This window comes from Genypterus blacodes, unplaced genomic scaffold, assembly GCF_046128005.1.
Source record: "Genypterus blacodes isolate CSIRO-AG114 ecotype Tasmania unplaced genomic scaffold, CSIRO-AGI_Gbla_v1 ptg000082l_1, whole genome shotgun sequence".
Classification (NCBI taxonomy): domain Eukaryota; kingdom Metazoa; phylum Chordata; class Actinopteri; order Ophidiiformes; family Ophidiidae; genus Genypterus; species Genypterus blacodes.
In genome coordinates this window covers 572585-599207 of record NW_027466887.1, presented here as the reverse complement: position 1 = coordinate 599207, position 26623 = coordinate 572585, and the positions used below count along the sequence as shown (strand labels likewise).

At 46.6% G+C, this 26623-nt stretch overlaps 1 protein-coding gene across 3 annotated transcripts; it reads right to left on the bottom strand.

The window, feature by feature from the left end:
• Positions 1-8659: 8659 nt before the first annotated feature.
• Positions 8660-24940, bottom strand: ktn1 (kinectin 1). 3 transcript variants are annotated; one of them, XM_076158482.1, is made up of 36 exons: positions 24792-24940; positions 20839-21512; positions 20408-20560; positions 20186-20302; positions 19946-20076; positions 19701-19805; positions 19461-19601; positions 19270-19376; positions 18863-19007; positions 17381-17477; positions 17119-17297; positions 16930-17019; positions 16693-16730; positions 16479-16569; positions 16100-16168; positions 15953-15990; positions 15749-15839; positions 15528-15596; positions 15409-15446; positions 15197-15278; positions 14991-15103; positions 14810-14906; positions 14592-14635; positions 14418-14508; positions 13617-13703; positions 12080-12169; positions 11849-11935; positions 11648-11737; positions 11470-11562; positions 11291-11359; positions 11107-11190; positions 10701-10784; positions 10177-10260; positions 10040-10081; positions 9758-9868; positions 8660-9662 (listed from the first exon to the last, which is right to left on the bottom strand). In XM_076158482.1, exons 2-36 carry the CDS (start codon positions 21509-21511, stop codon positions 9633-9635), a joined length of 3750 nt encoding a protein of 1249 aa, XP_076014597.1. In that variant the 5' UTR covers position 21512; positions 24792-24940; the 3' UTR covers positions 8660-9632. The 3 variants fall into 3 exon arrangements, with proteins under 3 accessions (XP_076014597.1, XP_076014596.1, XP_076014598.1); XM_076158481.1 differs by having other exon boundaries at positions 9986-10081; positions 24792-24939; XM_076158483.1 differs by lacking the exon at positions 13617-13703 and having other exon boundaries at positions 9986-10081; positions 24792-24939.
• Positions 24941-26623: the final 1683 nt, after the last annotated feature.

The window sequence follows — 26623 nt, the reverse complement described above, 5'->3', positions numbered from 1 at the left end:
AGAGATGTCAGCGCACGCAATTGTCTTCAATGTGCCGCAACAAGCCGAGCACGCTCCACCTGTTCAACGGCAACGAGCGGCTCACAGTCACGACACGAGAGAAGTTCACGTTCTGTTCTGCAAACACAACAGCAGGCCGACAGAAGTGATACAGCAGGGCCAGGCAAAGTTCAAAGAATGAAACCAAAACACCTTCGCAGAGGCAGTGTGTGTGTGTGTGTGCGCGGCCACGTGAGCTTCTGGATTCGCCCGCGCTGTGAGGGGGCCAGAGCGCCGATGTGGGAGAGAAACAAATCCCTTTAGCCGATTCTGTCGTAACGCTGAGAAGACAAAACAAGCTGGTCCGCCCGGCTCCTCTCTTAATATAAAGAACGGCTATTTCTGACCGTGTGTACAGCTGGCGGCGGAGGGGTCAGCCAACTGCAACAACTTCCTCCTCGGCCGCCCGCCCCCCCTGGACCCCCTCCTCCTCCTCCAAATCCAGAGTTACAGAGGGGAACAGTGAAAGGGGAAGAAGGCCTGAGCACTTCCTGTCTCTGGCCCTGCGGTAACAACAGCCAGGTCTAACGCGTCGAGATGTCCCGTCTAAGAAAAGAGCAGTATCACGGAGCGGCGGTGCTGCATTTAGACGTATAAAACTGGCGCCGCTCCGCTCAAACTCGCCAGGAATAATTCACAGTCCCTGCACTGAAAATGGCCCCCGACACAGGAAAAACCCTCAGAGCAGATATGGAGAATCAAGTTCCACAAGGTGAGAGTAACCTGAGCCACAGGGGCCTTTAGCCAGGGGGGGCAAACTAAGCAACAAATGTCTGGAACGTTGGCCTCCAGATGGTGCAGAGGTAAGCAGCTCCTTTGACTTGTTTAGCACTTTTTGCTTGGGAACCAAAGGGCTGGAATGCGGGGAGGCGGACATGTTACACAGGACGGGGCAGTTTGTGGAGAGGTGACGAGGCTCCGGCCCGGCTGAGGGCTGCACTTATTGTGCTGGAAATGTCAACACTGAGGTCTGCCGGCAACAATGTAAACGGCTGGGCCCGCTCCGTGTTGCATAGGGCTACGGGAAGCGTGACCGAGGAAAGACAACAACAACATTCCCCCGCTGTGAAAAACACTGCAGTTTGGGAGGGTTTCTTTTCTGGAATTTTTCTCTCCTGCTCAACTGGTTTAACCACAACAGGATTTGGGAATTCCACTCGAAACCATACATTCATATCACACTGAACGTATGGAGGAAGAATCTGCTCTTTCTTAGGCTATGTTGTCTTCTTTCTTCATCTTAATGCATATCTGAGTGACCGCCCCCCCCCCCCCCCCCCCCGCCCCAGACTGACAGGCTGTTCATCAAACCACACACTCATCCCCCTGACCCCGCCCCTCCCTGTACCTTGCTGGCCTGGGGTGTGTTGAGGATGTGCACCGTGCTCGGCTTAACACCGTTGGCTTTGGTCCTCCTGTACAGCGCAAATCTGCTTTTCCGTCGACCCCGGTCTCCGTTGGGCAGGGAGCCATTGTACCTGTGGCAGAGAGACAGGAGAGAGGGAGACAGGGGAGAGAGGGGGAGGGGCGGGAGATTCACTGTTATTCCTTTTAACGAAAATGCAGCGGTTTTAGAGCAAGAGAGGCCCTGTGATCGTATTCTCTTTCAGGTGGCTTGTAATCACATAACAAAGATGGAGAAGAAGAGCGTTCAGGCGTGAGAACAGAAGCTTCGATATCATCACTGACAAATCTTCTTTATTAGCAAACTAAGCATCACCTTGGGTAACGTCTCTTATTACATCATGCACTCTGGTCTGTCAGCAGGCCGGCTTTGTCCGTTTGATCAGGCCCATTAAGACGCTCCAAAATGCAATTTTATAAACCTAATCAGGCCTGCACACACACACACACATGAATACACAAGTGCCCTGAAACCAAAAAAAAAGCATCCACCCAATTAATTTACACACAAAAGGTGTGTGTCAGTGTAAATCTGCTGGCTCTCATTTTAGCAGCAGGATATTCTGTGCGTCATCGCCGCTGCCAGCTGACATCAGACGCCTCGCCAAAGACAAACAACCCCGGTCATCGTATCAGAGGTGAGTTTGACATTTGAAGTAAAGCATAACTCAATCGTTTGGCCGGACAATGTAAAGAGTAAAATCTGAATGGCCGTTGTTCCTGCCGCCGCTCTCCAGCTGCAGTGAGAGAGCCGAACGGATCCACATGACTGACACATTTGCATTCTCCCGTTCGTACCGCCGTTTTATGCAGTGGCGTGGAAAAGCTGCGAGGACTTGATGTAAGAAGACCTGGACACGAGCGGAGCGGCGTCTCAGGCGGATTCGGGTTCCAGCCTTCTGCCTGGGCCGCTCCTTGTGAATGGAGAGGGAAGGCCCTTCCGGTAGGACTGGTGCTCTCCCCATCCACCAGCTGGCTCCTACAGCTGGGACACCCCATGCTCTACTCCCATCCAACACACACACCTTCTGTCACACACGCACGCATAACATATCCACAGCGTGCCGAACACACACTCTGCATAAATCTCTATCAAAGGCCTTGAATGCCTCGAAAACAATTCAACTACTGATCACAAAGGAACAAACTTCACCATATATCTATAAAATCAGCGGTTTCTCATTTTTGTTTCCGACATATTGACGACAGCAGACAGCAGAGCGTCCTTCTGCTCCCGCCTCCTTTCCAAGCTCGGCCACCTGTCCCATGTCTCCACACGGCTGGGCGGGCATGGAAACACATGGTCCCAGTCAGGACAGTGCACAAAGCTGGCCTGTAGGACAAGCCCCCCGCTGAGAGCTAGAGATGCACTGAACGATACCCAGGACAAAACCATCACTAATTCATTAATGACAGCGGGAGAAAATGACAAAATAGAGATCGGCGTACAAATTAATTTATCAGCATGCTGCCGAGTGTGCAGCTTTGTCTTTTCTCTGCACTAGAATGAAGAGCGGCTCGGCCTGTAGACGGAAGAACATAACTGGGCTGGGTTATAACAAATATAAACTATAGACACTTTCTGCAATTCATCACTGAAGACGGGAACGACGCCATTCCATCACACCGGAACCCTCGGCATCACTTAAGCTTCGCCGTGATCTTTAAAGCTCTACTTCATCTAATTGTGATCTCTTCCCCATTTGACCTGTGCGAGACGGTTAACCTCGCACTACTTAAGAGCAGGGATTAGAGCCCGGCGTATCGCATATCCTCCAACACCACTGTCCGAGGAGGAGAGTTCACAGAAAGTGGAGCGATGTGCCGAGTAGCTACGCTCATCAACATGGCAGAGGGGCCTCAGAGGGTCACCTAAGGTTTGTGTGTCAATGCACAGACCTCTAGTAGGACAAATGTAGTGCTAACGACGGGTCAAATCATATCTCTAGGCTCCGCTCACTGTGGTCGTCATGGTTCGAGCTCTCATGTGTCCTTGCACACGCCAAGCAGTGTCCCCGCGTACACAGTGATGTTGTTGTGGCGAAAGCTAAACGATGACTTAATGTATAAATGGAACAATTGGGTTGCATCACTGCAGTCCCTGTTTGTACCAAAGGTGCCTGTCCCCAGTGTGATCTGTACACTTCTTTTACCCAGCAGTCCTTCGGGGATAAATGTACAAAATTCAATCAATAGGCCCAGTCTCCCGGCCACAATGGACAGAGGAAGCCGAAGAGAAGCAAAGACTGAGCCCTGATCAATCCGTCCTTTCATTTCCAGGATACCCACGCAGCCGGCCCCCTCGCCGACCAGCACCGAGCCAATCTTCCCAGGCAGAGCCCGGGGTGGAGGGGCAGCCATGCAAGTAATAAGAGTCAGCTTTGGTCATGGAAACAAACCAGCGAGCGAACTGCTGCTCAGACCGGCTTTGTTCCGTGCTGTCAGCTATCTTGTCTCCCATCAGCTTTATCCACGGGATGTGATGTCACAGCAGTGATTGTACATCCCACACGTTTAATTCTAATGTGTGTCTTATGTCTGAGCGAGAACAAACGTATCTGCTTCAAACATGCCACATGTTCAGCCTCCAGTAATAAGCAGTCAGCATTTTGTGTCCCTTATAATAAGCAGTGAGTGGGGCTGTGATTGTATGGGTGGAGGGCAGGGGACAAAACCACTATTCTCCATGGTCTCCCTTTGAGCTCCATAAGCGTCTAGTTTGAAGTATTCCATTAACTATTAACACGGCCTTCTCATGGCACGAATACTCAAAGCATAATATCCTTTTCACCGCTGAAGGCTGAATGGGTGGAGACATCACAGTATATAACATCAGTGTATACATTTAAACCAACAATATACCGGCTGGTGTTGCCCATGAGCTTTTGAAGCATTTGCCAACTCATCAATATAAATATTGTAAGTCATATTTACAATGGCAATCAGTTTTTCATCTAAACAAATCTGTAAATACACAGAAGTGAAGGGTTTGAGGTGCTGTTTGGACATAAACAGTGGTTTGAGTAGTAGAGCGGGGCTAAACGGGTACACACCATTACAGCCAAGTGTGTGTTATGTGTACAATCAAATTTAATGACTCCAACAGACATGTGAGACAAAATGGAAGAGGATAATAGTGTGTGTGTGTGTTTGTGTGATGGGATGTGTTATTTCTAGCTGCTTAATCAAACAACCTGTGGGCCTTTAACGACGCCTGAGCATGTCACAGCAGATGTGCGTCTTGAAAAAGGTGTGTGTGTGTGTGAGACAGAGGGAGAGAGCTACAAATAGTGAATGAAGAAAAAAAGCCTGAGGGCTGGGGGAGGGGACCATCACCACTTCCGAATTCCTAAAACCCCATGAATCTCAACTTTAAGGTGGGAGAAAGCACGCTGGGTCTAACCTGCAGGGTGCGGGGGCTTCAACTTTGAGTCTACCGTACTTTAAAAGTTGTCCGTGAACACATCTGCTCCGGAGGCCTGCGGTGTGTTCAGGGAACAGGTTGTTGTCGTTCCATTCCCGGTTATGAGGGAAACGGGACGTCGGGGAAACGGAAACACACATTTCTGATTGCGCACGTGTCTCATTTGTAGAATAACGTGAGCGAGCAAGCTTGTTTAACATTTGTAGATGAAATGGAGAAGTATGTGTGTGTAAAACTGGTTTAGTTAAAGAACGTACAGTTTAAACAGTGTTAACTTAGCCATGTAGGTGGATGTGCGTTGTGAAAACTTCATAGCCAAGATGGACACTCGCTTTGATCCACATCGGTTTGTCTATAAAGTAGCAGCAGTCGAGTGTGTTTAGTTTGTGTTTTAACTTACCCTAGTACCACCAGTTCCCCGTATTTTACCGGGTCTTTGGACGGGGCGCAGTGCTCCTCTTGGCTGGACGAAAACATGAGGCTCCCGGATTCGCCGTGAGACGATAGCTAGGTAGTAAAAAACAAAACTGAGGCACAATAACCAGGAATTCCCTTCAAAAAACAAGATGGGTTGACATTTCGGGTGATGTATCCAGCGGCGAGTGTCTCCGCGCCCACACAAAATGGAGTTTTGTAAGGATAAATCGAGCTCAAACTTCTTCGCGTGACATAGCAAAACGTAACTTCGGTTAGTTGGCGGTTCAATCCGTACTGAAGCTGATACAAAAACAGCGAGGAGCAGGGCCGGACTGTACCATTCGCTTCTTCTTTACTTTGAATGGGGGAGGACGTAACCACATTTGAATTTTAAATGTGTTTTAACTAGTTTCCTTTCCACACAAACATGTTGTATACAACTATTTAGTGCCAGATGGTGCTTTTTGTGGAAGCATTTTGTGTTCATTTTATTCTTGAATATCCAAAATGGTTGTATTCCGAGTACTCCTCCCTTCCTCATCCACCTCGCATGGTTTATGGGTCGCACCCTGTGTTATGTAAACAAAGACTACAATCTGGGAATTCTTAAAGGGATCAGACTTTTCCCTGGATACGTTTGCAAAGTTTCCAGTTTGCCACATCTTAACGTGAACGAGGATTCAAATGCAGATTTTTTTTTGTGAATAAATATGTGCATTACTCGACTCACTCTGATCCAACAAATAGCCACATGCATTTTAATGGACAAAGTGTTAGATAGTGTTAGAAATAGATAAGATGATTGTATAGAATTACGTAATAAAGGGGAAGCCTTGGCTGAAAATGGTCACCGTTGGTCTTCACTCATCCAAATTTACAGAGAATAAAATGATGGTGGAGTGAGTGACTCCAAGCAACCCGTTACAACAAGTTTAATTTCATTCCACTTCTTGGCATTGAGTGTGTTTACCTCCATATAAGGGGTTTGTATTTTTATACCCCCAGTATAATCTCCACTCAATGGTCTTGTTTATTTTCATTTTAGAGTATATTTGTATAAAGTTGGTTCCAGGCCCTTCTTGCCTTTCTCTCAGGACATTGATTTGCATTTCGTCACGTGGCTGCATGGAGATTATTCTAATAGGTCCCGGTGATTTACTTCGCTGCTTCTTCCCGGGAATGCCAGAGTCACAGTCTCCCTAACGACAACCAAATGTCCACACCTTACGTGAGAATGTAAAGATGTCAAGAACGTCTTAACCTCGCCAACCCCTGGTGTTGCCTCCTTCCTTTATCCTTCATTACCAGTTGTTCTCGCGCCTTTCTGATGAATGTGTCACTTTTTCACTTTTGTCTGGCAATCTCATCAATGCTTTACGGCCCCTGTCTTGTTTTCACAAGAACCTGCACGGCTGGAAGCGTCCCTCACAGCTTCAGGCCTCTTCGGCGGCCCTATTGCCTCTGCAATTATGGCCCTCTGTTTGAACTGGTGTTCAGTTTCAAAGTGCAATAACACTTGACACAAAAACAAAAGGTAGTGGGAGGTCACAGGGGCCCATGGAGGCACTCCTTCCCTTACCACATGTCCTCCAACTTTAACTCTTCACATTTGTGTATTTTTGATGCAGAAGTATTATCTTTCCTCTTGTACGCGATAAAACAGATAAATCCAATGGCATATGTTGGTTCTGTTCATAGCTGCACATACTTGTCCATTAATAGTACAGAGGAGTGAGCTTCTTCTTCAGCAGTTGTGCACAAGGATCAAGCTGCTTTAGGCCCTAAACTACAGGCTCCAGACTCACCATACAGCCACAGCTATAATGACAGTTAACTGCTCTTTTGTTACTGTCTCTTTCTGCCTGCTTTCATCCACTGGGCATTGTCTGTCTAAAAAGACCAGTGCAACCATTTTGATATGTCTGCACATCAACACGCATACACAAACACTCACTCACTCAGACACACACTCTGTGGAGTTGGAGGGGGGGGGATCAAAGGCGTTTTTTAGCACATACCACACTGATGGAGAGCAGATGCAGGGAGTGGGACGCTTTGCTGAAGTTGCTCTGGTGTAGTGCGAGTGCAAATCTATGTTTAGGAGGAGGAGTCCAATGTTACCAGGCAAGAGGCACGCAGAGCAGAACCCTGCCGCAAGGAGGCAAATTGTGCAACTGGAGACAGACAACACAGGCCGTGATGACGAAGAATGACAAAGCTGCTGTTAACTTCCTCACCCCCCCTTTATCTGGCATCACACTCAGAGCTTCAAAGACAGTCATGTGTTACTCATGAGTGCTAATGTGTGATGGCAGGGAAATGTTTTCCCTGTCTGGTCTCTCCCACATTTCAAAACCTTGTAATTTACCAACAACGCCTTTGTCATCATTTACTGAAGAAAAGGAAATGCTGGACATTATAACGGTTCCAGAGTAGCATCTCACCGCGTCATGCTCTCTCTGATCCACTTAAGAGTTCAGATGCAACGGAGGCCATTTGTGTTGTGAGGTTTCCATCAAAGCAGGGGCCAGATCTCCTATCAGCTGACTGCGGCATGACAGTGTGGGAGAATGCAAGGAATGTGCTGATCCCATGTTGTCCTCACTCTTGACCTGAATTTCAGCCCACACATACAAAAGTTTTGCTGTCAAAACGGTTCCCCCAACATGTAAAGAACACGCCAGAGCATAATGTACACACAGACGGAACCTGTGCTTTTAATCAAATGAAGTAGCTGCCAGTAAAAATCCAGGACTTTGCCCCACCTATCACACTGAGCCATCTTGTCCTTTCTACATGTGTGTATATGGGTTAAACGCTCAGTCACTTCCAGTCAGCAGCAGAGCGATTAAAGCTTTACTGGTGTTTCCACTGTTACAGCTGAGGTGGCAGTTGCCCTTGGTGAGCTTTCAACTAGTTCTGCCTACAAGTCACACACACACTCACTTCCTTCCTTCCTTTCACGCCGCCTTACTGATGGCACATTTATTGCGCAACCTGACGCAAGAGCCCAGAAAAGAACCTGAGGGATTGTTTGTTACCACCACGGGAAACTGGTCACACCCTAACAATTCCATAATTGTGGCTTTTACAGTGTCGGCGTCTCTACTATCAAGACAAAAACACACCTTTACGTTACTGCACAGCTGCCGCCTGACAAACATGTTTACTGTGTGGGACGAAGTCACAGATTCATGCTTGGCAGCTTCAGAAACGCTGGAAGACACTTTAAACAGAAATACTGTAATTCCACTGTGCACTTTCAAAGCTGTAAAAAAACAAAAAAAAACAAAGATTAAAAGTAGAGTGGTGACCCATGGTGGTGGTCAGAGGGAAGTGCAACAATAAAAAAGGAGCAACACGGGAAGAGCCGGGCAGATTTATCAAGCATCCCTTTTATTAACATCACCTGCTACAAAAAAACAAAATCTTCAGTGTTAAATGAATTTAGCGACGGTAAAGTGAGTGTTGATTTTACATGATAAAGGACGCCTTCTTTCCTAAAGTAGTTGCAGAAAACCTCTACAGTTTTGAAACCCCCCCTCCTGGCCACGTCCAGGGTCCCTCCTCGAAGCTGCGGTACAGACTTGCGTACAAGTGTTGTCCACGCCGTCTCCGTCCGGTACGCCGAGACCCCTTCTGATCCCTCCCGCCCCAATACTGAGCCAGTGTGCGCGGAGCTATGGGTTCATGAATGCGCGGGTGGTGATAAGGGTTCTGCTCAAACGGCAAACAGTTAAACGTAGCATGATTCAGCAGGTTGTAAAATGGTTGTACACTTAAACAATACGTATCTTTAAGTTAAGGTGAAAAAAAAAAAGGCTGATAAAACAAAGTTTTCAGAGCTGAGTTGAAATTCAAATCGTTGCCGTCTTGGGACAAATAAACTGCTGCAGTATTCAAAAGGTTGTCATTGAAAAATACAGATGGTGAGGAATGGTTGCCACGCAGGCCGACGGATGCTGGATGTCATGTCGTGTCACGACTTCATGTTTGTGATATAAAAATTAAGTGGTGCTGCTGCTGAGGAACAGGAATGTGGTGGGAGTGCAGTTGTGTGTGTGTGTGTGTGTGTGTGTGTGTGTGTGTGTGTGTGTGTGTGTGTGTGTGTGTGTGTGTGTGTGTGTGTGTTTTGGTACGGTGTTTGGAATTAATGGTTACCCCTGCCTGCTCTCTTGACAGCCAGCATGGGAGTGTTTGGCCAGAGGCTGGGCGGTGTGACGGCGGCTGGAGGGGAGAGGGCGGCTAAGGTGTGACAGTATGGTGTGGTGGAAGTGTTGAGACTGAAGGTCAAAGGTGGCCTCTGTAGAGCAGCCAGGGCGGCTGCGTGGGGTCTGTCCTCCTCTCCCTATACTTTGGGCAAATCTTTGTCAGCCTCCTGGAAGAAAACACAATTAACCAATGTTAGTCGTTTTCGTTCTACAAGAGGAAAGACAGGACAACAATACTATGACATCATCTTAGCGGCCTCACCCCCTCTTGCCCCTTGGTGAGTTGCCGGCTAACGTCTTGTAGCAGCTGCTGCAATTCCCTGACTGTCTGGTTCAGTCCTGCGGTCATTTTCTCCTTTCTGTCCAACTCCTCCTGCCAGAGACAGAATGACGGGTTAAGACCAGAATGAGGCTAAGACAGACTTTTACAACCAAAATACTATAATCAATGCAACATATCAACAACACACAAACTATCCCTGATTCTTACTCTCTGCAATGACAGATTGCTGTTCTCTATCAGGTCATCGGCATTGTCCGTCACCTTTGAGAGCTCCTCGTGGATGAGGTCCAGAGATTGCTGGGCCTGGGTGTCGGGGCAGAGAGGTCCACTTGTTAGTCAACAACATGATTAACATTTGAGCTTCTCCACCGCCCACATTGGCATATGAGCGTTCTTACCCTGTAGAGGTCACCAGCCACCTTTTGTCTCTCGTTCTCTTCGGCCTCCAGCTTGGACAGAGTGTCAGTCAGCTGAGTTTTCAGCTGTAATCAAAACAGACAGTCAGCTTGTGTTGATTTAAAGCAACAAAAGATACGTACAAAAGATGATACCAGGAAAGCGTTACTCCTGCAAAACTCAAGAGCTGCTACATTCATTGCGATACCGAGATAAAGACAAAGACAGACAGACTGACAAGGTTTGTTTGAAGCATTAAGATAGAATGCCCATGTTCCAAGATGTAGAGTGTGTTGCCTAGTAAGCCATTTGTTAGACACTTGACAGTGAGAAGAATAAGCTGAACGGTGCCAGGCTAGAGGAAGAGGACGAGTTAGTCTTGTAAGTATCACCGAGTGACCGACAGAACCGCAGAAGATAGTGAACCCTAAGTGCTGCGGCAGCCAGCGCAGAACCCACCGCTGAGCGAAGGAGGGAGGGGACAGTTCTGAAAGGAGCTTCTAACTACGGGGGGAGCGACGCTTACCAAAGTCAGCTCCTCATTCTGTCTGACAGCCTCTGTATATGAGCCGTTAAGTTTGCTCTGCAATTCAGTCAACAGATCTTTGAGCTGAAATGAAGTTTGAGATGACGTTTAATGGGCATCTGTGGGATTGGATCCAGGACAGACAGGGCTATCTACAGGAAGTGGATACTCTCACTACACAGCAGAGCTAGGACTGCCATAGAGAACAGGATAGTCTGAATGGCTCTTTGGTGTGAGACTGTAAATGACTAAATACTTTTAAAGAATGTCATCAACAAAGGAACACACGACACGTATCACTGACACACACACACACACAGTTTCTGTGTGTGTCACAGGGGGAAGAACACTGAAATGTAAGATGATCTTGAGGAACCCAGCTTGAAAAATTCCAGTTTCTGCTCACCTCTCCGACCTCAATCACATAGGTGGCACTCTCATGCTCCGCCTTCTCTAGCTCAGACTCCAAGTGTTGTTTGTCTCGTCTCAGCTACAGAGCAGAACAGAGGCATGTGTGTGAGACCTGTGCTTAAACGGTCGTGATTATGTCTTAGATGACAAGATACTGGATGCATTTCAAGAGTACTAACATTTTCCAACTCTGCTCCATCAGTTAGTCTCTCCATCTCTTGCTCCAGTGCTGTGACTTTCAGGCTCATCTAGGATAGGACAAAGGGACAATGACGCAAAGAAAGAGGATCAAAGTGCAATATTCAACTTATCTGGAATTCAATCTCAGAGTTGCTTGGAGGCAAACCTGAATGCATACCTCTCTGAGCTCTCCCTGAGACTGCTCCAGTTTCACTCTCCAGCGAGACTCCTCCTGCTCCACGCTGCTCTGGAGGCGCTGCAGGATGCCCTCCTGTGGACACGGCAGGAATCACATCTTAGTTTGAAACACGCTGCAACACGGTGACACGACAAATGTAACGTAGAAGTCTTCTCACCGTCTCTGCCAACACCTTCTTGTATGTCTCACAGTCTTTCTGCAGAACCCTTTGGGCTTCCTCGGCCTCTTTCAGCTTACCAGCCAGTGCCTGTGAAGAGGACAGCACTGTGCTCAATGTCAACTCGGGCAATGAGGACATCTTTAGTCTGTATCTCATTAAAAGGGATAATGTTTCACAATATGCTCCCACTTTACTCACCTCTGAGTCTCCTGATGCAGCGCTGGACTGTGAAACTGGGCTTTCAGCTACAGCCTTCTCAAACGTGTGGAGCCACGCTTCATGGTTCTACGTAAGACGTGCAAAACAAAGACGAGGAGAATTTTAGGAGATTTAAGACACAAGAGGATCCCCGGTTAGCAGATGTAATACGGACACTGTTGAAACAAATCCAACACTATTTGCAGTGAGGTAAAAATACACTACCCCTACCTCCTCAGCGGGCAGAGACACATGGGGCAGAAGTCTGTGCAGAACATCTCGACACTCAGCCTGAGACAACGCCAGTGCGGTCTGGTTTTCCTGAGAGGCGACGAAAGGAAGAAAAGAGAGAAGACAGCAGATTGAACACCAACTGCTCAAAGGGTTTACACTCACTCGAAGACAAGGTGGCAGACATGATGTCACGTCTCTCTCCCTTGCTCTACTCTCCATTAAACCAGCGACCATCGAGCCCTCCATTAGGTTGATCCCACCAATTTCCCACATTATTCATTTAAAATCATCTCAATAAACCAGTTTGATTTGTTCAGAATACCCTGTGTCATCTCAGTGAGGCCGAGCCTCCCCTGTAATCCACCTGTTATACCCAGTGTCACCGTCGTCTCCTTCAGAGCACCTAGCCTGCTCGTCCTGGAACCATCCCAGAAAAACCTAAAAGCGCACTGATCCGCTTTCACCAAACTGCAAAAAGCCGCTTCAAAGTGTTGCATAAATAAAATGGTAGCTATCAGTCATCCCACAATAGGCCAGTATCACGCACTGTCGCTCTGAGGCCTGATGGGGAGAATGTATGCAAAGTAGTAGCCAGCTGGCACTTTATCTGCTATTCACATTAACATAGTGTCACAAGGCAGCCCTGAGACAAGTGTAGGTTTGCACACAACCGCCGTGCACTTTTTTTTCTTCTCTTTGACGCTACACAACAGGTGCCAAGGAACTCCCAGGCTCCTCGCTGAGGTGTTTCTACTGTACTCGGGTGGCAGGTCAGCAGCTGCTGTGCTAGAGGTTCAGCATGTACCCTGCTCGGGGTGGGGTGGGGGCGGCGGAGGGCAGAAATACACATCACTATCACTGTTAATAGAACCTACACTGCACCTACGTGAGCGTGGAGAGGTTAGAGAAGCATGGAGGACAGAGCATTGAGAAACTGATTCTGCTTATGGTGTATAGTGTAGTCATTCATCAGAATTATGAAGATTTAAGCAACGTTTGGTTGACTGATTAACTGGTGATGGTGGCATGGAGGTCACAAAGGAGAATGTAATAAACATGCTGGGAATGAGACGCATGGCAGAAAAAGACAGGAAGCCCCAAAAAAAAAAAAAATGATTACCATGAATCTCAGCCTAATGAGATCGAGAGGAATCATTTCTAGCTCGCTGCACACTCATTTCCAAGCTTCAGCCAGCGCTTTGGGAAGACGGAGAGGTCCTTCGTGTTTCAGAGCGTTAGGTTAAAACGTGTCCGCTAAAGAAATTGATCATTGTAAAGTTGTTGCCGTGTTAAAATTCAGATTGTGGAAAGGGAGCGGCGTTAGTGCGACAGCTCGACACGCAGCCAAATGTGACACTTGGGGGCTCAACAGCACAAAGAAGGGGGTGAGAGAGGTAAATGAGTATGCAGCTTTGTTATGGATGATGGTGTAAAAGAACAATCCCACTGGGTCAATTATGGCAACCACAGCGTTTGGAGGGGGGATGCATCAGATTGGGACAAGAGTGAAGCAGACTGAAGTGGGGAGTCGAACCTTGACAGCCTTGCTGAGTTTCCCCTGAAGCATGGACTCGGTGGCTGAAAGAGCTTCCATTGCAATCCAGTTTTTCTCCCGAAGCTCCTGTTTTGGTCAGTTCAGTCAGAGAGATACTACTTTCAGTTCAGCCTCAGGGAAAAAGCATTCAATGACAGAGGAAACCAAAAAGAAATGTCTACACCCATGCTCCATCCGCTAAAATAAGAATGAACAAGCAGCCCGAGGAGTCCCAGTCACAAACACACACACACAGACACACCTCTTGTGCATACAAAGAGCAACATGCACACTGCTTCCACTCCTAATATGTATAGCGAGGAGCTTTTGTGAGTATTTTCTATTTAAATTAAGCAGATATAAAGAAGCAAAAAAACTGATTTGAAATAAAATCCAAATAAAAGGCTTTCCAATCTAACTATGCCTCGAAAATAAAAAGGCAGCAAAAGTTTCTAATGCTCTGAATCACCCACAAGCACAGACTCGCTCGCTGAAACGCAGTCACGGCCGGCAGCAAGCATGACAGTAGGCTGGAAGCCGTTACGCAACGCTCTGCTGAAGCAACCCAAATCAAAAGAAACATCTGCACTGGCATGTATGATGTTACAAACACAACACAGAGACAGCTTTCTTCTTATTTTAAGAAATGTACAAAAGTTGGGACTAGGTCACCACGTTATATGGATGTGACCGTGTGCGACTCCAGCACAGAGGGGCGGCTGCATTAGGGTACCACACCAGGGAGAGGAGGGCTCCACCGGCCTGGTTTTAGAGGTCAGGTCATCACTGCAGGAAACCTACGTTGTTCTTTCTCCTATGAAGCTCCAGGGCATCCTTCAGCTCCGTCAGCTCGCCCTGCAGATCCAATATCTGCTTCTGTTTCTCCGACAACCTGAGAGACGACAACGCCATCACTCGTCTCATACAAAAGGGGATCCATGTATTTAAATGAATATGACATGCAACATCACTCACGCTATTAGCATCTCCTGGCTTGGCTCTGCCGCTGTTTGGGATTGCTGTTTGAGGGAGGGAAAGAAACGACACAATGAAGCTGTGTGAAAATACATGAAGTGAAACACCAGTTGATCTGTCAAATACACACAATATAGAATTCTCGACCTGATTTAAATGTGAGAAGAAATTCCCCTTGCAGTCTGAAATGAGTAGCTTCATTTTGAGAGCATTCTCACCTGCTGCTGGAGCTGCTCCATCTTCACGCTCACTTCTCTTGTCCTCTCGTCGAGCTCACCCTGAAGCATCTGGATGGCCTGGTCCTTTGCAGCCAGCCTGATGGGACAGAGGTCACCTGTGAGTCTCATCAGTGAACCGGCTTTGCAGGGAGACACATGTCAACGTGTGGGGTTAACTTACTGAGCCTGTAGTTCTTGGAGGTCAGATTCAGAGCTGCTGCGCTGTTCGGTAGCTTCCTTCTGTCTCAGCTGCTCCATCTCTGCCTGCAGAGCAGCCAACTGCTGCTCCAGAGACTAAAAAAGCAGAGAGACAGCCTGCTTCAGACTGAGCGCAATCTCAGACAACGCAGGACTTCAGACAGCATTTGGTGGTTATGAAGCACAAACCTCAACAGCTTTCTCTCTGCTCTCTTGTGCTGACTGTAGACTTTCCTCCACTGATATCAGCTTGGCATCCTTCTCTTGGATCCTGTAAATCACAGTGAAATAAAGAGTCCATCACAGAATGCACCTCACAGTCCAATGCTAAACATGTCAAACAAAGAAATGGCTTTTTATTACTAAAGGTGACATTTGATTTCAACACAGCTGTAACTTACTTGCTCTGTAGTTCTTCCACTATAGACTCTGACGATGCCTGCAATTATAGAGATAAATACATTAATATTGTGAAAATAACCCAACTCTTCTATGGTTGTTAGATTTCAGACGAGCTCACCTGTTGTGTAGTTTGAAGCTTCAAGGTCTCGATGACTTGTTTCAGTGCCTCGCTCTCTTCTCTTACAGCCTGCAGAGAAAACAATTGTGGACAAAGAGCTGCGCAGTTAAATAATGGATGTCTACGTCAGTGAAACGAGGTGATTAATTTATGGTTTGACTATGATTGCGAGCCTTCGTTATCTCTCGCCTGTGCCCTTGCAAATGAGAGAAATTGGGCACCTTGAGCTCCTCCTCCTTGTTGGCCACCTCGATCAGCCCCGTCTTCAGCAGGTCCTCCACAGTTTTGATGTTCTCCTCGCGCTCCTGGACACTGGAAGGGAGGAAGGTAGAGACTCGATGTGAATACAGCAACATTACCGTTTTACTGCACAATATTATCCAATCTGCAGATGAATTTAATGAGATGCTTCTTTTCTCACACACCTCCTCTGGATCTGGTCCAAAGCCAACTGGGAGGTAGTCTGCATGTGGATTTAAGGACATTGAGATACAAACAGATGGGGTGTTATACAAATGAAAAAATAACCAGAGGACTTTCCATTTAAAAACATAGAAAGGTACACAGCTGACCTGTTCAGAAATCTGAGCCTGCAGATTCTGAATCTCTGCCTTCAGCGACATGTTGTCGTTGTGCAGGGACTGTGAAAGAGAGAAGACAGAGACAGGAAGAGAAAGTCAAAGCTGATTATACAAAGAGAATCTTGGATCTCACAGATTGCATTAGTGTAAACAAAGGAAGCCGTCATGATCCTGTGCTGGGACCATAAAGCTAGGACTATAAATTATAAGCACTTCAGAAATGAGCCTAAAACATGGTGGTGGAGTGTTTGGCCTTCAGCCAATATTCCCTTTCACCATCAGGAGTTCATTACTCAACACAATCCTGTTGAGTAATGACCCAAAACAATGTTAGCATAAGGAGCTATGAATAAAGGGCTTGTGATTGTACCTGCATGTTGGTTTCTCTGCTGGCTCCACTGCTCCTCTCAGCATTTAGAGAGTCCTCCAGACTCTTCCTCTGCAACTCCTTTTCAGACAAACTGGACACCACAGAGGAAGAGGCCGGTTAACACGCAACATTTGAGACGGCCTCAGTTTTAACGCAATTCAGACTTCAGACATGAACACATAAACATGTAAAGAAATAAATCAATCTCACTTACAGCTTCTGTAGCTCCTCAATGTGAGAGACATGGCTGACCTGAATGACGAACAATTACAAAGTGATTAATATACAGAAATGTATAAAATGAATACAGGTTGTCATCTTTCATCATTCAAAATATTAAATAGAATTCCAAATGCAACATAAAAACTGCATATTGATGATTGAATTGATCTACACACTAGAAAGGCGGAGCCTTGCACTGACTAATCATTAGTCAGGTTGGTCCATGTACCTGTGAAGACATCTGGGCCTGCAGGCTCTCATTCTGGACTTGCAGAGTGTCATTCTGGACCTGAAGACCCTTGTTTTCATTCAAGAGTTCCTGTCAATAAATGGATTGTATTAATGCATCTGTACAGCCCATTTAATGTACGAAAGCATCTCTTCTTGATAAAGGTGTTGGTGATGCTGTGTGCCTTACCTGGACCTGCATGGAGTCATCAGGCAAACTGTGTTGGGAAACCTCCAGAAGCTCCATCACTCTTTGCTCGAGCTTCTCCTTAGAGACAATGGCGTCGGTCAAGCTGCCGTGCAGGGTCTGGAACTCCTTGTGTTTGGTGTTCATCTCCGTCTCCACTGCTACCAGCTGGTTATGGAGCTCTGCCGCGCACAGAATGATTCAGTTGGTGAATGTGACCTCTCCCTGTACAACAAATGTGTTCACGGATATCCTGATTTGTCACCTTGCTTGGCAGCCTGGAGTTTCTCTCTTTCAGCATTAACGTTGTGGAGGTAATTCTGCAGCTCTTCCCAGCGTCGCTTGCCATCCTGTAGTTGAGCCTGGAGAGCCAGAGAGAGACGTGTGTGTCAGTTGGTGGACAATTGGTCCCGCTTTCGATTTCAACACAGACGGCACAGTGGGAATGGAGCCTGTGAGAAAGAAAAACCTCACACCCAAATCTGCTTATTATTCAGAACAGAGATATTAACTTTGTTTGATTTGACTGCATTATTTAATAAGAATGCCACCGACGCCGATGTAGATATGCAGGCCACAACAGAGGTTACATGAACGAATGAGTCATTGATTCATATCAGCCAAAACGATACATGGAATACAGGAATGATGATTCCAGAGAAGAAGGAAGCACAGGGGAAGAGAGGAAACGGAGCAAATGAAGAAGAGCCAAGAAACAACACGCAAGAAGCACGTTAAAAGAAAAGAGTCCGTACCACCCACTGCCACACAGATACATAGATACACCCACTGACTAGAGAAAGAAATGTGTTTTCACATCTGGTTGACCTCCCTGAGGGGCCAAGCAGAGGTCAGGAGACTGAAACAATATTCCTTCACCAATACGCCCTCCATGGGGCTCGTTATAACTGTACCCCTCCATGTAAGCAGATGTGTGGGGTGCTATCTGAGAACAGGGCTGGACCACATGCAGGCTTCCCTTCTGCGGTTAAAGCAGCATCTTTGGCCTTTTATTTATAAAGATAAGGTCAAGCAGTGAGGACAATTTATAGATGACAACAGACGTGCATGTTGGAGGTCGACTTCTTTGTTGTGTGCAGTAACCTGGATGTCCATGTCACATTACAGGCTTGGCAGCATTAGAGCCACACTGTAGCTGGTGAACTATTAAGATAAAGCCTGGACTCCTCTGTTCTCCTCTCTCTCCCATTATCGGTACGGTTACATAAAGGACACCTGAATATCTACAAAGCTGTGAACATCCAGCCTCTTCTCCATTAAGAAATTAAATTCAGCACTTAGACAGATAGACATTTAGCTCCACTACACTGATTTGTCATCAATGGTGCAATGAACAAATCTATTTTTTTAACATGAAAATCTCAAGTTTCTGTATACTTAGAACTGGAAGTGATTCATCTATGTTACAAGTCTTATTTCATCTTTGATCAGGGTTGATGAATAGACAGGAAGGGCTGATGTGGGTGTCCCTCTGGAAAGTGTTGTTTATAACACAGCACAAAGCCTCCAGCATTCCTGCTCCCACCACCTCACAATCGTACCCACCTACACTGTATTTCCCACAACCCTCCCTTGGACTTCCACTACAAACCGCACCCACTTCCCCAGAAAACAATGCCGCACCATAACTAGATACGAGGCAGGCTGTCCTGATCGGAGTTTTGTCTTTTTCAGGGAAACTAAACACAAGCTGAAAGGTACAAAGTATGCATCTGGATTAGGATACCTCCAGCTGGGACACGTTCTGCTTGTAGTTGACCTCCAGCGACTTCCTTTGGTGCTCCTCCTGCTGCAGCTTGCTGGTGTTCTCTGCCAGCTCTTTCATCAGTCCACCGTACTCGGAACGCAGTTTGTTCAGCTCCGCAGAATTCCTGTCAGGGGGGTACGCACACCCACAGCACAAATTATTGAAGAGAAATGGTTTGCGGTGCATTATTCTAGAAAGCTGTTGACAAATCATACGACAAACAGACTTGGGCAGTGCATTTCAAAATGGATCAGTGTTTTCATATGAGCAACAGGTGCAGAAGACACATTTTTAGCGTATTGATCATTTCTTTACATTATCCTTTTAACAAGAATAGGATGACTAAGCGTTTCTATGGGGTTTCATATTGTGTTGGCAGCACTGACTTGCTCTCCATCTGGTTTGTGGCGGAGCTGACAGCGTCCCTCAGAATGGTGTTCTCTTGCTGCAGTCGGGTGATCTGGCTCTCCAGCTGCTCCCTCACCTGTTGGAACTGCAAATAGCAGATGCTTGACATTCAGTCTACAACGCGTCGACGTGGAAACGATTCTGTCTTCATACATAAGCGAGGACTTACCTTTATCTGCATGGTCTGGATCTCCTGGTAGCTGCCCTGGGCTTTGGCCTGCATGCCCCCCAGTTCTTTCTCCATGGCTACGCGCTGATCTCTCATCACAGCCTCCACTCTGCCCGTCTTTTGCTTCTCGACCTGAAGCTCCTAATGCACGAAGGCAAAGGGGAATATGAAACATCTCAACGGACCGAACAGCACAGACACGGAGGTGGGAAAGAATAGGCAGAATGTGGGAATCCAGACCTGGCTGAGCTGCTTCACTTTGTCCTTGGCAATAGAGGCCTCCTCCTGCAGAGTTGTGAAAAGTCGCTCTCTTTCCTGGGCAGCTGGGTCGGCTCTGGCTGCAGTCTGTCAGTAAAGCACAGGAGATTAAAGGGGGCATAGGAAGACCAACTAGAAATACCGTTTCTCTTGCCAAATGTGAATAGTGCTAAATGTCACTACAGCGCATAACACCTCTTCAAAGTCATCTTCCATGAATCTCTCACCTTGTGCCAGGCATCCAGGGCATTGGGGCTCTTCTCTCGGAGGAGCGCCATCACACTGATAGCCTCTGCTTCAGACAGAGCCATGCTAGACAGAGCAGACAGCAGCTCCTTCAGCTTCACCTCAGTGTTCTCTGTTTCATCACACAATGGCAGAATCGTTGTTGAAAAAACAATTCAGGGAGTGACAGTAGATATTGGATCATACAAGCAGAACTAGAGTTTGAACATTTTTCCGCTTACCTTTATCGGTCTCATTCTTCTGCTTCTTGCCACTTCCCTTGGCTGGCACATCATCATTATGAGCCGTCTGGTGGTTGGCAGACGCTGCTGAATCAGCCAGAACAAGGGGTTCATCCACTATATTTGAGAGAAGGAAACGTGATTTTTAAGCGACATGAGCAGACTCCAGTTTGACTACACGGCCTGAGATGTGAGGAGTTTCTAATATAACTTCATCATTACCAGGCTCAGTCTTCTGCTTCTTGGCACTGTTCTTCTTCTTGCCACTCGTAGTGCTTGGGGGGGCGCCATCCAGAGCTTTGGTCTCGGCGACGATGGGAGCCTCTTTCTTCACTGGAGCCTGCTCTACCTTAGCCTCTGGCTGCTGATCATCAACTAGAGAAGGAGAATACAGACAATTTGAGAAAATGTGCCTCGAGTCTGACAAAAGATTATATTCAATTAAACATTAAAGTATTTAAGTCGTTAAAGGGATGTGGATTATGGCTCCTTGTCACCCATAACTCATTCTCCTCCATTTCTCAAGCATTAATGACTGTAATATATTTAAGTGATACAGAATGACAAAGGACGTTCATATTTTCAGACAAAGTGTACTTGACACACCCACTTTGAATAATGTTCTTAGCTGTACTGTTCTCTTGCCAACTTACCAGGCTCAGCTTTCTGTTTCTTTTTCTCTCTCTTCTTCCCAGAGGCTTGGGGAGGCGTCTGAGCCTGAACAGGAGCCTGGGCTTGGACTAGGACTTGGACATCAAGCTGGGGAGAGGGTGGGCTCGGCTGTTTGCTTGCAACCAGAGGTGGCTCCGGCTTGTGGCTGGAGGGCTTTGAGCCATTCACTTCTGGCACCTCTGGAGGGGAAGAGGTGGCTGCTGCCGCTGCAGCAGCGGCGGCTGCTGCAGCCTTGGCTGCCTTTTTGTCCTTCTTCTTTCTCTCCCTCGGACCAGAAGGAGCTTCAACTGCAACAGGCACAGAGGGAGTAGGTGTTGGTGGGGCAGGAGCAGCTGGAGCCACTGGTGCAGGCTCCTCCTCTACCTCAGGAGTGGAGCTCCTAGCAGCATCGGCCACATCAAAGTCTCGCAGATCCTCTTCTGAATCTCCTCCTCCTGCACTGACATTTTCCTTCTTCTTGCTCTTTTTCTTGTCATTCTTCTTGCGAGTATCTGGCTTGGATGGTGGCAGTTTAAGGTCACGTTTCTGCTTGGCCAGCACCTCATCATATGAGGTTTCCTTCATGAAGAGCCAGAAGAAGAGGAACATGAGGGCAATGACCAGGGAAGGGGCCAGGATCAGTAGGTACTGAGAATCATAGATATCCACCGCCATTCTGCAGAAGAAAAATAAAAAGAATCAGTTTTGATCTCACAAGGTCAGAACATATTTTTTTCCAAGCAAAGCCTTAACCGATTCCAGAATAAAATAAGCATATAACGCCTGTTGTCTGGACCACGATTGGTAGAAACGGACCTGTGATCCCAGCTTGCTCATCTACAGCCAACAAAACCTGCTGCTCTTTGCTCGGCTCTCTGAGAACATTTGCGGTTAAACCACTGCAACCAGCCAGAACAGGGAGTCTGAGATGTGAACATGAGATCTGGGGGATGGGTATGTTAGTACATCACTGTGTGTCCCGTCACTCATACACTATGCTCACATCATATGATCCTATTAGACAACATACCCCAGCTGCACTGGAGCTTAACACCCTTAGACAAGGGGGACAAGAGGCTACGAGCAGCATAGAAAAGTGTTTAAGGACATTAAATTCATGCTGCGTCTTAGAAAGGTTAAAAAACAACTCAAAAAAACTGGGGTAGGAAAACCCCACTTTGTCAAATCCCTTCCTTCCTTCAATCCTCACAAGGATGACACGGTGCTCTACATTCAAAACAGGAAGGCTTTGCAAGTGGCAAAAATACCCACGTATAAATGTCACCCACTGAGGCTGCTGTAGGTTGCATTTCTGCCCTCTGCCCGTTAGAGCCAAGCGAGGAAAAGTTCTCACAGGCCCCGAGTCTGGGGGTCCTGGGCCAGACCAGCACGTTACCATTCTTAAATCTACACGTTTCCTTGTAGCACAGATGTAGTTCTTTCTAATAAAAAAAAAAGGTTACACCACCGGAGGCGTTTATGACGCACCAGCAAACTCAAAACTTCCCAAAAATGACCGAATATGGCCAAAGCAGGCACTGCAGGAGCGGGGATCACTCGGATAAAATTGGAGAAGTAACACAAAGCAATGTATAGTGCAAACTCCATATTGAAAACAGGACAATTTCTGTCCCGTGGCACTGGCAGTGAGTGACCTGAAATGCTAAACAATCGTATCCTAAACTAAAGATCAGTGGCAGTATTCCGTAGGAGTTAGTGTCTAACACCACGCAGCTTTGGTAATTTGGATTAAGCAGATTACCCATGATAATACATTTAAGAATAACTTTCCGCTGCAGGGCTTCCAGAGTACTGACAGACTTGTAGTGTAAGGCTGCAGTTTCAGTTTCCCCACTAAAGCTTCCCCTGATCATTTCCATAAGGCATAAGCATATAGAATTTCACTTGGCTTGTGCAAATATTTAATATTTGACTTGCTCCTCGTTTTAAGACACGTATTGCTTTTCTAGCACCAATATTTTCCTTTCAAGCTGTACATTTAAGTTGTACATTTTTGAGCAACTCCGACGCATACGTTGACTTCTAGCTTTTATGGCTTGGCCACGTTGCAGAGTGTGACAAACCATGATGGAAGACACAGAGATGCTTGATTGTACCGTATTACACCAAGAGTGTGGTTAAATTAAGAAACTGTTACGACAAAGTGACAACTGCTCACTTTCCCTGCATACCACATCAGTCAATTCATATCAAGTCACATTCTACATTCCAGGGAACTCAAGTCGTTACAGGAGGTAGAAGTATTTGCTTTCTTCCCATACCATGCCTCAGAGTGAAGGGTATGAGCCTTCGGTGTACGGCTCCTTCCAGAGCCGTGCTCCATCATTGAAGCGGGCCTGGAGGACAAAGCCCTCTCGGGCCATTGACTGCCTGGAATCTAGTCACTTGGCTGGGCCGACCTGATTTGGCGAGCATGGCCACAGAGGGAGAGGAAGTGTTCCTTCATTCTGTTAGAGAGGGTGTGTGTACTCCACTACACGCCCTTTACACTGAAATAAAACTTAACTTTGATGAGATTTCTATGCCAGAGTCCACCACTTATTTAGAGATGATTAACAAACATACACGAGGCAAACAAACTATAAAAGCTGCACAGGAATCTGTTTCAACTCTATCTCTTAATACTTAACTAGTCATGAACTAATAATTATCAACATTGCGGGCATAAACTAATCAGGTAGTACCGATAAGGCCTCGCCTTCAAGATTGCGCTATAATAAGGAAATGGACAGGAAACCACAGACCGTAAGTCCTTGGTTTACGATTTAAAACAAAGACATTGCAGACAAGACATTCAGATTTACAGAACAAAACTCAAATGCCGGAAAGAAAGCGAAAGAAAACCAATGACACCACAGAGAATAAAGTGAGTAAGTGACACCAACGGCCTCGAAGAAAGAGTTTACAAGATCGATAGAAGTTACTTCACATCACATTTTGCCAGTGTTCATTTAGCGAGTCACTTCACTAAACTAAACAGATGTTTGAGTCAGACTAACTGATAAGCCACATATTTGTATCGCTTTAAAACGATAACACGGAGGTTTGGATCAGGATATCCAGATTAATAGATAATTAAGCTCCCAGCAATAAATTCCTGATCCTTGCGATAAGGTGACGATGTCCAACAAACTACTTTGACGCCTCCACTCGGCCACATCACTGTGCTGCTGAGTACTAAATGTTCCAGCACGCTAGGTCATGTATGTACGTCAGCCTTGTGCCGACAAGTTAGCCAAGATACGTAACATGAGCTGTTCTAATAACAAGACCGAGTAGCAGAAGCAGCCAGCAAACACAAGATAAGAGACATTCATCAAATCTCCCGGGCTACATTAGCCTCAGCTAGCTCCGAAGTTTTTCATGCAAGAATCAAATGAAGCTTGAGAGCGAAAGGAGGGGCACATGTCGACGACATGGGCTCACACCACGACCATGACTGGCCGGAAAATGTCTATTTTAGCAGGCGAAGCTCAACTTAGTGACCCCTTGGTGCTATAAGTAGACATAAATCCCGTCAAGAACATAGGTTCATCACTGCTGCGATTCGTCCCCGCTGAGCACCGCTATGAATGAAGCTAACAAACAAAAATGTTGGACAACTAACGTGGGGGCAAGGCACAAACTGGCTAATAACATTAATGCGCGGAACACAGAAAGAGACTAAAACATTTGAAACACGCCGAGGACGCTCAAGTTTGTGTCTATTCCCATAGAACGTGTCCGGAGGCGTGGACGTTTGCCCCGAGGCCTATCCTAGCCGGTGACAGCCTCCCTGTCTCCTGAAATCTCTGACCCGGCGTGTGGCACCATTCTACGGTTTGCATCCTGAGGGCCGTTCCCAGGCCTGAGTGGAGAGTTTAGCTGCGGCGTGGCTGAATATTAGGCAAGAAGTGACGCTGATACCGGTGCAGACAGGCCACTGACAGCATACCTGTAGCTTCAATGCGTTGCTCCCTTAGACAGTGTTTAAATGGCGTTGCTCCTCGCTGACTCTAGCGGGTTCCTGCCTTCCCAGGGCAGCTCCAGCTTGGCTTCCTGCGCTATCCGTCCGTCCGTCTGCTGCTTCTGGTTTGTGGGGGCGGGCCACAATCGTGCTGCTGGGAAGCGCATGGTTTGTGAGTTAGGACATACCGAAGCGAACGGGGCGATTGAGGCACAATGCAATGAAATTCAAGCTCCGCCTTGTCGAGATGCCCACGTTATTAAATCGGGCGAGCAACAAAACCAAGGAGGGGCGTGGCCTTTATAGGCCCGAAAGACACATGGGCATTAAAATCACTATAATATTCCTCAGGGGACTTCCAGTAATTGTAGTGTTTTGTGGTTCGAGCACAATTCATATAATTTCCATATCACAACAATATTTCTGTTTGGTTTCTATACTTCAAAATGCCTTTCTAAAATTTCTATGTGCATTATTTCAAACTTGAGCACTTCCCCACTTGGCCCTTTTGGCATTACACATAGAATTATACAACATTTTGAACAGTGTTATACCCTTGTTATCACCTTGAATGACAACTTTCACACTGCTGGCTCTTTCCCCTGGTGAGGCTGGGTAGAGCTGGTCGTGAGCCAACACAGACTGAGGGAAGGTAGACGCTGACTTGCTCATTCTCTTGACCCATTCTTGAGAGTTTGATCCTAGGTTCCTAAGCAGCATGACTGGAGCTCCTACTTCCATTTCATTTCATGGTCAGTTATTCCAGACGGTGTCAATGAGTTCAGGAATATGACAGGCGGTGCATCCTTGTGATTGTCTTCGAGATCTGCGTCAGCTGAAAAGTAAACGTTATCTCCTCCAGGGCACACAGCCAAGCACACGTTGTCAATGTCTCTAATATCCTTGTACAGAGGAAGTGTACAGTGCCTTTCAGTTGTCTGTGTCACTACATCCATTCCAGAGATCAGGAAAGGCCCCAGCAATTGGAGTCTTCAGATCCTCCATCAAGTAGGTTGGATGAACCTGGATCCGAACTCTCTCCCTCTGTTTAATATTTCCTTCCCCCAAATCAAGCAGAGAACTCCTTTTCAGCTTTGTCAGTCCTTGTGGTCACCTTCAGCTTGTGCTCCTGCATGAGAGGATGAAGCAGTGACATCTGGATAAAAGCTTTGACTATTTCAGCCCTGCCTACTCTTTTAGCTGATAGTGTCTGTCTCGGGTCTCCACTAAGCAGGATGACTTTGCCTCCGTAAGGTTTGTCACACTCCATCTGGTCCTTCAGAGTTTTTTCCACAACTTTAAAGCAGTGGACACTGAAGAACTTATCCCAGATGATAAATCGTCTCTCTTTGATCATTATTTACATATTTATTAATTTATTATTATAGTTAGTATATATAGTATAGATACTTTATTCTGTATATATTCTGTATTCTGTATATATAATAGTACACTTTTGCACTTCTGGTCAGATGCTACTGCATTTCATTGGCTTGTACCTGTACTTGCTCATTGACAATAAAGTTGAATCTAATCTAATCTAATCTAATCATTTTAGCCAGTGAGGACTCAGCTGTGATGGCAGAGTTGTTGAAGAGTTGAATCAGGATCTTAATCCTTGAATGAGCGATCTAACCACCCTTAAAGTTCTGAGCAGCCAAGCCATTGCTGCAAACACATACGAACAATGGCTCACTTTACCTCCTTAGCTGCGACTTCATTTGACATTTTGACATGAATGATGTCATTAACAACTGTGACATCAATCATGATTTCATTATGCAGGGTGCTAGGGTGGTTCTGTCCATGATCCCTACTTG

Bases quoted from the DNA above. Each gene is read 5' to 3' on its own strand.
- ktn1 (XM_076158481.1), bottom strand. From the start codon at position 21,511: ATGGCGGTGGATATCTATGATTCTCAGTACCTACTGATCCTGGCCCCT. The intron at 17,020-17,118 runs GTAAGGCACACA...ATTTATTGACAG, and splicing joins ATGACTCCATGCAGGTCCAG to GAACTCTTGAATGAAAACAA. The intron at 11,936-12,079 runs GTAGGGGTAGTG...CGTCTTACGTAG, and splicing joins TGTCTCTGCCCGCTGAGGAG to AACCATGAAGCGTGGCTCCA.